This window comes from Microcaecilia unicolor, chromosome 2 (assembly GCF_901765095.1).
Source record: "Microcaecilia unicolor chromosome 2, aMicUni1.1, whole genome shotgun sequence".
In the NCBI taxonomy this organism is placed as follows: Eukaryota; Metazoa; Chordata; class Amphibia; order Gymnophiona; family Siphonopidae; genus Microcaecilia; species Microcaecilia unicolor.
The window spans coordinates 488394788-488409818 of NC_044032.1; the positions used below are offsets into that span (position 1 = coordinate 488394788).

The following is a 15031-nucleotide window of genomic DNA, read 5'->3' on the forward strand; positions in this document are numbered from 1 at the left end:
GGGGATTTGATATACTGCCTTTCTGTGGTTAAAATCAAAGCGATTTACTTATTATATACAAGTACTTATTTTGTGCCTGGCGTAATGGAGGGTTAAGTGACTTGCTTAGAGTCACAAGGAGCTGCAGTGGGAATTGAACTCAGTTCTCCAGGTTCTCAGGCCACTGCAGATTACCTACTGTTCATCCCCAGATTACCAGGGGATGGACAGTAGGTCCGGGGGGGGGGGGGGGGGGGCTCATTTTGTGTCTACTGGAGGGAGGGGAGGAGAGTTAGGCATTTTCAGCCAAAACTGAAACAATGAATTTCAGGTTGGTTTGGGCGCCAAACCTGAAATTTGGTCAGTCTCTGCTTTCCCTTCATTTCCACTTTAATTATATCATTAATCAGATCCCAGGCAAACAGCTTACATAGCCTGAGAAGAGAGATGGATTTTTCTGAACTGTGCACAAAATTAAAAAGGTGCATAGTTTTGAATGTTCAAAAAATATATGGAAAACATCTGTATCCCAAGTAAAGAAGACCAATCAAAGAGCCAGTAAACAATGAAATATTTTATGAATTTCTGTGAATACTAGAACTTTGAAAATCAATCTTATTTCTAAGAAACTAATAGTACATTTAGGGACTTTTTTTTTTTTTTTTTTACTAAAGCATAGCGAGTTTTTGCATTTACTGTGTATTAAGTGCAAAAAACTAGCACAAGGTAAGTGCAAAGACTGTGTGGTAAAGGCAGGGGGTATCTGCTCTATATTTACTGCATGGGAACCACATTATATACACCAGCAGATGCTATCTGCCACTGTACATATCATAGTGTGGGCCCAATCAAAAATAAAAATAAATACAGGACTGCTGTGGTGGTGCAATTCCCACTCCCCCCATCTCTCACCCTTATTGGTCCCTTCCAAGTCAGACCCCTCTGACACTCCTAATCTGGACCCCCTCCAACATGCGATCTGATCCTCCTCACAAAATCTCATTTGACCCCCCCCTTTCAACCCCTCCCCCAAGACTGGTTCCCTCCTTAGACTGACTCTGTTCCCTCCTGATCTGATCTCCCCCCCCCAAACTTCAAGTTTACATATAAGCTCTGCCCCTTCTGAAAGCCCGTCCCCTAACATCAAGTCAACCCTCACCCCAACTCCCCCAATCCCCTGAAAACTCCTGGGACCGAACTAGCAATAAAACCCATGCTAGCTTAGCAAAAAGCCCTCTAATTAACTGTTCAACAATTTTATTTACTTATTTATTTTCAAATTTGTATCCTGCCTTAATCCAAAACGGGTAACAATTCAAACATACATAAAATCTTTCTCAGATGGCCTGGAAAGCCATCGCACAGAATTAAAGACCTACTTTGGAAGTTAAACCAGTAGAAAATATGACATTCTGATCAGCCTTGGTTCTAAATGCATTTCTTATGGGAAAACTGCCAAATTTCCTCCCTCCCCTCCTGCACCCACCTAAAACACTTACCAACTTAGAGAGTTCTGGTGTCCCCTCAGTACCAACCTCCACACACAGTTTTCTGGAGCTACTGTAGGTCCAGCTGTTTCCAAAACACAAACTACAACACACATTTGTAGCACACAGACATTTGTTATCCTATAAACATCTGTTTGGATAGAACTGATCTGGCTAGAAAAGACTCTATCCAGTGGCTTGCGAGAGCCGTTTGTTAAGTTTTTAAGAATTTTGGGATCCGGTTGTTAAAGTAGGCCTCCCCATGGCTACTTTAACAACTGACTCCCAAAATGTGGGCTTGGGCCCCCTCCTGAATTCTCTTTTACTTTGCTGGCAGTGATGCTGGCCCCACTAGCCAAGTAAATAGGCTGCTGCTGCTCCCTGCTCCATGTTTCTGACTCTGAGCATCAGGCTGGGACTTTTCATGCAAGTGCAAGAAGGTTCCATCATGCTGCTCAAAACCAGAAACAAGCAGCAGAGAATGGTGGCAGTCCATTTATTGGCTGGTGGGGCTCGGCAAAGGTATGCCTAGCATGCCCGCACAAGAGAGGGGAGAGAGAGGCATGTATTCCCCCTCCCCCCCAAAAAATTTCAGGGCCAACTATGCCCGGAGAGAGAGCCCGTTGTTAAAAGTTTACCAGCACACCCCTGACTCTATCCCTTCTCCATCTGCCCTAACCAGCCCCCCCCCCCCCCACCCAAAAGACAGCAATGACACTATGTATGACTAATGTAAGTATGTCAAAATTCAGATGCATATGTGGTATAAAAGTTTAGCATTTTTGGGAAGTATACAGGACTGATACCGATACTGGAAAAACATCTGATTTTCCTACTTGCCCTCTTTTGTTAGCTTTATTTTCCTTCCTTTCCCCTATATAAAAAGCCTACTGAAATCATAGGCTTACAATTGTCCTTCTATGTGCTCCAACTGTTCCAAAAATAGATGTTAGAGATGTAATAGCAGGAAACCATGTTCTTTTATTTTGTAGGTCTCATACTGATCAGCCTGAAATAAGACACAGCCTAATCTAAGTGGTCAAAAAGAGAAGAAAATCATGAATCTGCAGGAAAATGAAAAAAAAAAATTGTTATTCCATGGCCCCAAATATGGCCATCTGCTTAAGTTCCTGGATGAGCACTTTTCCCAGAATCTAGGCAAATCATACCACTAATCCCCTTTCCTATCAAACCACTGTCCAGTTTTCTTTTGAAATTATTCAGTGCTATAGCAAAATGTTCCAGACTTCTACCGCTCTTTCAATAAGGAATTCTTTCTTCTGAAGGTGGTAAAATGTATTTGCCCTTAATTTTGGGAAGTGCTGCTCACTTTTGTTGTTGTTTCCTCTACTGTACCTGTAGACCTAATGGACCTCTTTGACCAGCACAATTAACATAACCCCTCCCTCCAACTACCTTTTCTCTAACTACATCACATTACAATTAGCACTTATAGGCTGCACATACCCAAAATTGAGTTCAGTGTGGCTGACAAAGAGTACGGCAAACCCTAGAGCATACATAATAAATGATACAAACTTTTAAAATAACCAAGTTATTAACAGCTTTTAAAAGGTCAGTTAGACTCATAACTTATGTGCCCTAACTTACGTAGAATGGGGCAGACCCTATAACTTAAGTAATATTGACCCTTATATTTACCATATACTGCAATATAAAATAATAAAACTAAAAACAAACATAACTTAAAAATTGAACTTATCTCTATCAGAAGTCAAATCTAGTATTTTTACATATCAGGCAGGCTGCTGTGTTCTGTAATGTCTGTAGCTGATGTTGGATAGATACATGACATCGAACATATAAAATGCTGCAATAGTCCAAAATGTGCCATTATTAGTGTCTGTACTACAAGTTGAAATACTCTAGATTCCAAACAAGCCTTAATACATCTTAACTTCCACAATAATTTAAACACCTTTGTTGTTAACAGCTGTACACGGGATTCAAAATTGACTATTACTTCAATTTGATGTTATTTCTACATATGTAAGCATTTTGTATTTCCTTTACCAGCATTCATTTATTTATTCAATACAATTTGTAGCCTGGACTATTTTCAAATCTAGTCAGATTCCAAATCAACATACATAATTAAAAACAATTAACAAATAATAAATTAAAATAACTCTGAACAACATTTAAAAACTAACATATCCAGTAGTAACCTAAAACCAAATGTAAAACAAAGAAAACAAATAATAAAAAAAAATCACAATTCAAGTCTACACATAAAAAAATTGTAAATGAAGGGCCAAATTACCTGTAATCACAAAACAAAAATAAATGAGCTATCTGCTACCCCGTGTTCCTTCTGGGTGCCTGCCAGGTGCTGGGCAGATTTTGAAGCCCATCTGCTTATTCCTCCCAGAATCCTCGGATAGGCCTCCCAGGTTCAGGCCTCCGCTCCTGTTATCCTGTACTCCTTCTAGCTGCCTGCTAGTGCCTCCCAGGTCCACTTCAAACCACTTGGGTCCCTGCCCCTACTACCCTGTTCTCTTTCCGGCCGCCTGCCAGGTGAAGCGTGTTATTACATTATTTATTTACTTTTCTACATTTCAGTACATTTGTTATACTGCCCTTCATGCACTATATCAGGTTTATATTTTTCCTTCTCCTATTTCCTACACTTTGTTTTCCTGATACTAATATTTTTCAGTCTTATTCCTTGTCTCAAACCACTGCATATCTCAAGACCACACTACTCATTTTCTGCTTTCATCCACCTCACCAGCCATTTTATCTTCTACCTTCTCCTTACCTCTTCTTTTCATTCAACCATCTTCATTCTGTCTGAGAACATCTTGTCTTCATCACTGCCGTCATGCCTCCTCTACTCTTCTCTGTGCTCTTTTCCTCCTCTCTGCTGGGGATATTAATCCCACTCTTGGCCCCCCAAATCAACTCTTACCATACCTGTGCTGGTGAAACCACAACCTGTCCAATCTTATTTATATTCCTCTCCTTCCTCTCTCTTCTCTCCCTTTATCATGTGTCCTATGGAGGATCTATTCTGCCTCCAATAATCTTGCCTACATTTACGATCCCTGTAGCTCTCATACTCTCCCATCTTCCTGCCTCAACAAAGAATGTGCTTCAGTTCTTCCCATACACCTCGTCCAGTTGGTTGAGGCGGTGTTATCGGTTTGGGCTGCTACTCGCTCTTCCTGTAGGTTTCAACTGCTTCTTCCACCTCAGTCTCCCTGCTTTTCTTCCTTTGAAGTCCACTCCATCTGTCTACTCACTCCAGTACCTCTCCAGATAGCTGTCATTTATCAACCCCCTAATAAGTCCTTCTCTTCCTTCCTTCCTTTCTCACTCACTTGACTCCTGGCTTTCCTTCTTTCTTGAATTGTCCTCCTTTGCTCTAATTTGTGAGGACTTTAACATTCATGCTAATGACCCCTCTTATGCCTCTAAGTTTCTTGCTTTAACCTCCTCATTCAATCTCCATCTGTGTTCCACTACCCCTGATCATCAGTATGGCCACTGCCTCGATCTTGTCATCTTCTCCAACTGCTCACTCTAATTTCTCCACCTTAGTTCTTCTTATCCATGATCATTATCTGATAACTTAATCACCCTCCACTCAGTTTTGTCCAATTACCTACCTGGCCTGTGCCTACTCTTATGAGCGCCTTTGACTAAAATCTCACTCCCATGCTGACTTCATACGTTACAAATTTGCACTGACCTCCCAGTTTGCTCTTGCACTTGTCAAACAAGATTAACCTTATCCATTTGACAAACTCTCTTACCTCCAATCCTCGCCATCTTTTTGCCACACTGACCTCCCTCCTCAAAGTGCCTCCACTTCCAACCACCCTTCACTTTCTGCTTAGACTATGGCTGAGTACTTCTATGTCAAGGATCACTATATGATCATTGGAAGAATGCTGCGGTAAAAAGTGGCCTCAGTGTACCCTTACATGTTTTTTTTTCCATGTGCTAAGGCAGTTTTATTTTTTTAGTGCTGCCATTAAATGGGGAATTTTCCATTTTCCAAATTAACGGCCATGTGCTACTGTTGCCTTCATTGTCTTGGACCTACAGTCCGAGACAATTAAGTAATTCATAGAATTGCTGGAAGATAAGTGCTCCAATGAGTTTTAAATTATTTTCATACAAAAAGGCATTTGATATTAAAATATTTATTATTAAAGTGGATTACTGTGAAATATTTTGAGACCGATGATGAAATGAAATTAGTGAGTTGTTGGGCACTGCTCCCGGCATGAGTCACTGCCAAGGTATCTATTCACAGTTTATTGCACTTTTACGTATACATTCGAGCAGTGCATTTTTTCTAGTAAAAAAGGTGCTGGTACTCAAATGCCAGATCATCCTTCAGGGGTGAGGTGATCACTGAGGGACCCACCCCACAATTGCCAGGCCCTCTGCAACCAGTCACAGAAATGATGACAAGGCAGAATTGGTGTGTAGAGCCTGAGCTCTTCCATTAAAACTTGGAGACCATGGGTCAATTTTAGCAGACAATGGAAAAGGTGCCAGTACTCAGTACCCCCAAGTACCCCCTCTAAAAAAGTCCTGTATTTGAGACACTGCGCTGTGTTGCTTTTCTTAATTTGTTGTTAAATACCTCTACAGAAAAAGGTTTTGTAAGTTTTGGACGTTTCAAAATTTGATTTTACACATTACTAACAGCATAAGAACATAAGAGTAGCCATACTGGGTCAGACCAATGGTCCATCTAGCCCAGTATCCTGTTTTCCCAACAGTGGCCAAGCCAGGTCACGAGTACCTTACAGAAACCCAAATCGTGGCAACATTCCATACTAAAAATCACAGGGCAAGCAGTTGCTTCCCATGTCTGTCTCCAGGAATTTGTCCAAACCTTTTTTTAAATCCAGATATGTTAACTGCTGTTACTACATCCTCCAGCAAAGAGTTCCAGAGCTTAGCTATTTGTTGAGTGAATAAATATTTCCTCCTATTTGTTTTAAAAGTATTTCCATGTAACTTCCTCAAGTGTCTCCTAGTCTTTGTGCTTTGGGAATGAGTAAAAAAATCAATTTACTTCTACTCGGCCTACACCACTCAAGATTTTCTAGACCTCGATAATACCTCCCCTCATCCATCTCTTTTCCAAGTTGAAGAGCCCTAACCTCTTTAAACTTTCCTCATACAAGAGGAGTTTCATCCCCTTTATCACATTGGCCGCTCTTCTTTGAACCTTTTCTAATTCCGCTATATTTTTGACGAGATATGGCGACCAGAACTGAAAGCAAAACTCAAGGTGCGGACGCACCATGGAGCGATACAAAGGCATTATAGTATTTTCAGTCTTATTCACCATTCATTTCCTAATAATTCCTAGAATCATGTTTGCTTATTTGGCTGCCGCTGCACACTGAACAAAAGATTTCAGCGTATTATCTACAACGATACCTAGATATTTTTCTTGAGTGCTGACCCCCAAGGTGGACCCTAGCATCAGGTAACTATGATTCAGATTATTCTTTTCAATTTGCATCACTTTCCATTTGTCCACATTAAATTTCATCTGCCATTTGGATACCCAGTCTTCCAATTTCCTAAGGTCTCTCTGCAATATTTCACAGTCCACACGTATTTTAACAACCTTGAATAATGTTGTATCATCTGCAAATTTAATCACCTCATTCGTTGTTCCGATTTCCATATCATTTATAAATATGTTAAATAGCACCGGTCCCAGTACAGATCCCTGTGAAACTTCACTTTCATGCTTGAGCTCTTTGAGTACCCTTGAATGTATGCCATCCGGTTTAGGTGATTTACTACTCTTTAATTTGTTGATTTGGCTCAGTATGTTTGCCTGTTCGACGCTAACTGCTAATTTTCAGTAGCACTTAACCAGTTAGTGCCAAACTGAAAACCAGCTATTTTGGGGGTCCTAACTTTATATAGTAACCCATAGTTGGTTACATGCGAAATACTGAATGCACGGTGAAATATGGGATGGAGTGGGTTATGAGTCATGTTATGTGATTGACACTATTGAAGTGGGGATTATGGTGGGGTTATACCATCAGTATTCATTATTCACTAAGGGGTCCTTTTACCAAGTTGCGGGAAATAGGGCCCTGCGCTAGTGGCGGGTGCCATTTTTCCTGCAGCCACTAAAAGTCGAAAAAAAAATGGTCATGCGGTGACATAACTCTTACCTCGTGGCCATACGGCGGGGAGCCCTTACCACCCAGTGAGGTGGTGATAAGGGCTCCCGCACTAACCTGGCGGAAACTGGGCAGCGCTCGGTATTACCCGATTACCACCAGCTTATCGCCGTGCAAGCTATTTCCCGGTGTTTTTTCTCCCAGAAATGGCGTGCGCTCAGGGTGAGACTACCGCTGGCGTCCTCGTTGGGCTGGCGGTAGTCCTGGAAGAGTGAGTGGTAAGCCCGCATTGGACTTACCGCCGCTCTGTAAACGGGTCCCTAAGTACATTATGAGTGTCATTTTAGAAAGGACATGCAACTCAGAATGTTTCAAATGGACATCCATTTCACATTTAGAACAGGATCTGCCAACATAGAACCTGTTCTAAAACACATGAGAAATGAACATCAGTGGTCTGGAGACGTCCTGCAGGAACATCCATTTTACAAACTGAAGCATCCAAATTACGAACAGGGAAAACAAGGGACATGGACGTCTGTATGGCAGTATAGCAAAGTTACTCACCTGTAGCAGATGTTCTCTTAGGAAAGCAGGCCAAGTATTCTGACATCTGGATGATGTCATCCAATGGAGCCCAGTGCGGATGCTGACTAGCGAAACGATTGTAGAAATTTCTAGCAGCATTCCACCACGCATGCACTGGTGCCTTCCTGCCCAACACACAAGTGTGGGTTCCCCAGTCATGTAAAATAGCTGAATACAACTCCAAGGAGAGGTGGGAGGGCACGTGAGAATACTTGGCCTGTGTCCTCGGAGAACACCTACTACAGATGAGTAACTTCGCTTTCTCCAAGGACAAGAAGGCCGTCCATATTCTCCCATTTGGGAATTCCTAGCTACCAGGCTCACCAAAAACAGCAATGCTAGGACGAAAGGTCGAGGCCTCAAAGTCAATTAACCTGGAACTATTTACATACTAGTTGTGAAAGTACAGCCTGGAACTGAAGAAAACTGGGCCTAGGGGGTGGAGTTGGATTCTAGACACCGAACAAATTCTTCAGGACTGCCTGCCTAAACCGGCTGTCACGTTGGGTATCCTGCTGAAGGCAGTAATGAGATGTGACTGTGTGGACAGAAGACCACATCGCAGCTTTGCAAATCTCCTCTGTGGAGGCTGACCTCGAGTGAGCTACCACCATAGCCATGACTTCGAAATTATGAGCTTTGACATGACCCTCTAGAGTCAGCCCAGCCTGAGCAAATGTGAAGGAAATGCAATCTGCTAGCCAATTAGAAATCATACATTTGCTGATGGCCACCCTTATCCAGTTTGGGTCAAAAGAAACAAAAAGGGGGTGGACTGTCTATGGGCTTTAGTCAGCTCCAGATAGAAAGCTAAGGCTCACTTGCAGTCTAAGTTATGCAGTACATTTTCACCAGGATGGGTATGTGGTTTGGGGAAAAATGTTGGCAGAATGACTGACTGATTAAGATGGAACTCCAACAATAGCTTAGGAAGGATCTTAGGGTGCATGCATAGAACCATTCTATTGTGGTGAACCTTAGTGTAAGGTGGATCAGCTACTAGGGCCTGAAGCTGACTGGCTCTGTGAGCTAAAGTGACTGTCACCAAAAACACAACTTTCCAGGTCAAATACTTCAGATGAAAGGAATCAAGTGGCTCAAAAGGAGCTTTCATCAGCTGGGTGAGGAAAACATTGAGATCCCATGATGCTGATTTGATAGGGGGGTTTGCAATAACAAACCTTGCATGAAGCGAACAACTAGAGGCTGTACAGAGATGTCACTAATTGAACCAAGATGAACCCTAATAAAGCTGGTTTTCAAACCAGATTCAGAGATATGCAGGATGTATTCCGGCAGTTTTTGTGTAGGACAAGCGAGGGGCTATAAGGTCTTGCCCTCACACCAGATGGCAAACTTCTTCCACTTAAATGGGCAACACCTCTTAGTGGTGTCTTTCCTGGAAGCCAGCAAGATGCAAGAGATACCCTCTGGCAAAACTAAGGGTTCATATTCTATGCTCTCAACATCCAAGCTGTGAGGGCCAGAGATTGGAGGCTGGGATGCAAAAGGGATCCCTCATTCTGCACGATGAAGATCGGAAAATATTCCAATCTCCACATATCTTCGGAAGACAACTCCAAAAGAAGGAGAAACCAGATCTGACTCGGCCAATAATGGAAGATTGGGATCACAGTTCCCTGGTGTTGTTTGAGTTTCAGCAAAATCTTCTCTATGAGAGGTATTGGAGGATACAGAAGACCTTTCCCCCAACAGAGAAGAAAAGCATCCAATGCTAGTCTGTCATATGATCTCAGCTTGGAACAGAACTGGGGTACCTTGTTGATGAGATGAGTGGCAAAAACATTCACTGAGGGGGTGCCCAACTCTTAGAAGATCTTATGGGCTATGCTTATGTTGAGAGACCATGCGTGCTGTTGCAAAACCCTGCTCAGTCTTTCCACCAGGCAGCTGTCCTTTCCTGCTAGGTACGTGGCTTGGAGGACCATTCTGTGAAGGAGTGCCCACTGCCCCATCTCCATTACCTCCTGTCACAAGGGGTAGGATTCCATACACCTCTGTTTGTTCACAAAGAACACTGCAACGTGGTTATCCCTTTGAATGAGAATAATTTGGTTCTGTAGCCAATCTCTGAAAACCTTTAGAATTTTCTAAATGGCCTTGAACTCGAGGACGTTGATATGGTAAGCTGTTTCCTGAGAAGACCCTGGGTGTGAAGCCATCCACATAAGCTCCCCACCCCAAGTTAGATGCATCTGTTGTTAACACCTTATGAGATGGTAGAATTTGGAATGGTAGTCTCACAGTCAAATTAGGCCAAATTGTCCAACAGAGAAGGGCATGAGTCAACTCTAGCGGAATCTGGATGACATCCACTAGATTCCCAGTCACCTGAGATTACTGGGAAGCCAGGGTTCACTGGGTCTCTCTCAAATGGAGTCGTATCATGGGAGTGACATGTACTACTGAGGATATGTGGCCCATTAATCTCAACATTTGCCGAGCTGTGATCTGCTTGCTGCTTCAGACCTGTGAGGCGAGTATTATCAAGGCTCTGCACTCACTTGGGAAAGCAAACCCTGAGCCTGAAATGGTTTGAGCAGGACTCCTATGTACTCCAATCGCTGCACTGGGAGAAGGTGGGACTTGGGGTGGTTGATCATGAATCTTAGTAGCTCCAACACACGAATAGTTAGGTGCATTGATTCTGTCGCTCTTTCCTGCAATATGTTCTTGAACAGCCAATTGTCCAGATACGGAAACACATATACCCCTAGTCTGCGCAAAAATGCTGCAACTACCGTTAGACACTTGGTGAATACCCTGGAAGCTGATGTGATGCCAAACGGCAGAAAGTGATACTGGTAGTGGTGTTTCCCTATATGGAATCCAAGATACTTCCTGTGACTGGGAAGAATCAAAATGTGGGTATAAGCATCACTTAAGTGCAGAGAGCATAGCCAAACTTTTTCCTGAATCATGGGAAGTAGGGTATCCAGGAAAATCATCCTGAATTTTTTTTTTTTTTTTTACAAGAAATTTGTTCAGGGTCCTTAGATCTAGGATGAAATGAAATTCCTGTCTTTTTGGGCACAAGGAAGTAGAGTATCAATTATCTGACGCAAACTGAACCGGCCTGGTGTCTGATAACTGAAAAGTAGGATAATACGGAAAACAATGGTAACCCCTTACAAAATGTGTAAACAAAGGCATAGAGTTACCAATTTTCAAAAATTCTTTATTAACAGCACTATAGCATGTTTTGCATCATTGATTGGAGCGCTAAAACATACTATAATCACTGTACCATATTATTCAGTACCATGATGCCACCACTGGGCTACTTATTGGAAGCTCACGGACTTAATTCCTTCATCTACACTGATGTCACCATTTATATCCCCTTCAAAAGGTAATTACTAGAAATGATACACAAGATTAAAACCAGTTTAGATCTGATGGAATCTTGTGCATCTAGTTTCAAACTCAAATTAAATCGGGAAAAGACTAAATTCCTCATACTTACCAACCCCTATCAAACCATTTCATTAAAAAATTTCATTACTGACAACACATCATACGCCCTAGATTAATCGATGAAAATCCTGGTTATTACCACTGACCTGCATTTTATCATTCGAAGCTCTGGTCTCAAAGGTGGTCTCAAGCATCTTCCTTGGAAGTTAAAAAGGTTGCATCCTTTCTTCCCAAGCTCCACACTTCATACTATCACCCAATCACTGGTAGTATCCACATTTGGTTATTGTAATGCCATATTATGCAGGTATTAAAATCTCACTCCTTAAAAAATTACAAACAGCACAAAAAAGTGCTGCCCGCCATGTATGCAGTGCTCCTGCTCTCTTGTTAAAACTTCACTGGCTTCCCATAAATGCCAGGCTCACCTTTAAAATATGTGTGACTGTTTACCAAATCATCATATATGGTTTATCACCCTCCTACATGCAACAACTAATTGATTTACCTTTACGTAATAAAGTAAAAACATCTAGAGAATATCTCATGCTCCATTATCCAAACTGCAAAGATCTTTTTTACTAATCCTTATTGCAGGCTTCACATATCAGAGTACCAAACTTTGGAATTCTCTACCCAAGCAATTAAGGTACTTAGAAGATAATATGAGATTCTGTAAATTACTAAAGGCTTTTCTATTAAGTACATATTTTATCAGAACAGATAACATCTCTACCCTGGGCTCCTCCTCCTTCTTCAGCTTAAATGGAATAGATGAAGCCATCTCCTTGACAAACTGGTGAAAGAAACCCTCAAGAGGAGATTTATGTCTCTCTTGAGGTGGGGAGGGATCAGAAGGGACCCCAAAAGACTCCTCCTCTGAGACGTAATGAGGGTCTTCTTCAGAGTTCCATGAGCAGGCCCAGTCCTCACTGTACTCAGACTGGACTGAATGAGTCTGGGCTTGCCCTGGCTCAGTGGAACCATGTGCACACCCCAAAGGGTGCTAAGGTACAGTCCTTCCCTCAGACTCCAGAGAAGCTTCCTCCTTCGACATCACGAGTGGTACTGCATGGGTCACTGCTGACACTGACACCAAGAATATCTCCACAGGCATGGTAGGAGAATCTTGGGCTGATCCGTAGCTGGCGCAAGTGCCCTCAGTGCCTGAGTGGAGTGCAACTGCAGTACCTGTACCAGCTCCTCCCTGAGAATGGCTAGGTACTGCTCATTGAAGGAAGGCATTGGCAAAGGCCAGGGAGTCAGGACAGACACAGCCTGAGAAGGAATTGGTACTGAACCCCAAATTGGAACCTGGCTGTTCAGAATCTTGTGCACCGCACCTCTACCAAAGAAGGGGAGCGCTCCTCCTGGTGCCGGCGTTTCTCAGGTATCAGTGATTCCAATGCTCCAGCACCATGTGTCGAAGAGGATCGATGTTTATGCTTCCTGGGCTTCCCCCGATACTCAGCATATAGGTTCTTTGGTGTCGAGAACGATGTCAAACTTGTACACATCCTTGGTGTCAGGTCCAATGCTGACCAGTCCTGGGGCCTACTTTCAGCGGCCAATGTCGGGAGAGGCAGAGACCTCCTCGATGCCAGTGGTAGTCAAAGTCCGAACAGCCATCAAAGTCTATGCTTCCGGTGCCGATGTTGATAGATCACTATTGAGGAGCCAAAAAGTCTCTCCTGCAAGACCTGTTAATCCTTCTGTGTTCTCAACTGCTTTTGCAATCAGAGAGAACAAGAGTTATGCTCATGGTCAGCCCAAGGCACCCAATGCACCAATAGTGTGGGTCTGTCACTAGGGGCTTTCTCAGACATCGAAAAAAGAATCACGGCCAAATTATACTCCTTAATTGTGAACTGTAAAAAGGGGCAGCATTCAAATTGAGGCCGGTGCCCTGGCCTAAGTGGGCCTAGCAACTTGCGAAAAAGAAAGGAAACTTGAAGAGCCAAAAATACTAAAAAAAAACTAAAGGAAACAAAATAAAATAAAGATGAAAGATAACAGAATTGTGAAGGGACAAAAATACCCGAATGGGAAGGCATTGCAATAGCAGAGAAAAAACACGCACAAAGAAGAGAATACAAAGACGCCTTCTCCCTGCTCCATGGAAAAACGATGCCTGACGAACTGTGCTTGCACATCAGGTGGAAAGGCACCAGTGCATGTGCTACATATTTCTGCAATCATTTCACTAGTCAGAATCTGCACCAGACTCTGTTGGATGACATCACCCAGATGTGAAAATACAGATGGTCTGCTTGTCCTCGGAGAAAAACTATTAGAAAATAGTCACATAGACGTCCATGCAGAGTAGAGGGGTAGCATGGGGACCCAGATTCAAATCCCACTTCAGCTGTTTGTGATTTATTTATTTCTAATTCCAAGTTCTCCAGGCATAGAAAAATACCTATTATACCTGAATATATACTACTTCAATAGCCTTCAGGTTCACAATTTAAAGTCCTGTAGTTCTCAGACCACTGTTCTAAACATTAGGCTACTTCTCAGATCTGCAAGGAGGTCTATTAAGAATGTCCACAGTTCCTGACACTGTCAAACTGCCTCGTATCCCTTGCTAGTTTCATGCTCAGGAAAGGGAAGGGGACAACCACCACTGAGGGATTAGGGAGGTGACTTGCCTTAATCCCTTCAGTGGACAGCTGATCAAATCAGAGCACCTTTCTGTAACCTGGATGTGCCAAGTACCAGGTCTAAATAACAGCATCCATCTTTTTAGACACAGAAGTCCCTTCTCATTCTGAGATTGGTGTTGAATGTCCATATTTTGGCCCCTCCCTAGTCCTGCCCAAAATACACCCAAACCATGCCCCCATGTCATATGGACGTACTGCTGTTTTAGACATCCATATCCTGGCTTTACATAATTGGGATTTGGACGTCCATGCAATACAGACATCTACATGCTGGTTTTTAGATGTACAAAACAAGAATAGAGCTTCTAAAATAACCACCTATACTGGAAAGTTTGATTCCCAACTGCTGTTTCTACTGAACTAAAAGATAATTGCAAATATTTTTAGTGGAATACTATTTTGTACGGCATGAACTTTTCTTTACCTTGATATGCATCTTAGCTCTTTTCAGGAGACTTAACGTAGTATGCCTGGTACTATCTGGCCCAAGAGGCACCAACTGCTTCAGCTGCTCCAAATATAACCGAAGTTTAGCTCGTCTGCAAAAAATAGAACAAAAAATGCTAAGTATACATGTAACAGCGTGCCTTTATAGGCACAATAGAAAAGAAAAAGCTTGAAAGATTTTGCCACTGAACTGCTACATGGCATTTCATACTGATCAGCCCACTCCTTCGGTATTTATAGATATCTAATTTCTTGGCTGCAGGCTTAAATAAACAGCTCTTCAACATAA

At 42.5% G+C, this 15031-nt stretch overlaps 1 protein-coding gene across 1 annotated transcript in view; it reads right to left on the bottom strand.

Annotated features, from left to right (window-relative positions):
- The window catches only part of MXD4 (MAX dimerization protein 4), a 104290-nt gene that overhangs the window by 22757 nt on the left and 66502 nt on the right, over positions 1-15031 (bottom strand). Inside the window, exon 4 of the mRNA XM_030191109.1 lies at positions 14720-14834. Coding sequence (XP_030046969.1) covers positions 14720-14834 — 115 coding nt within the window. The remainder of the gene's footprint in view (positions 1-14719; positions 14835-15031) is intronic.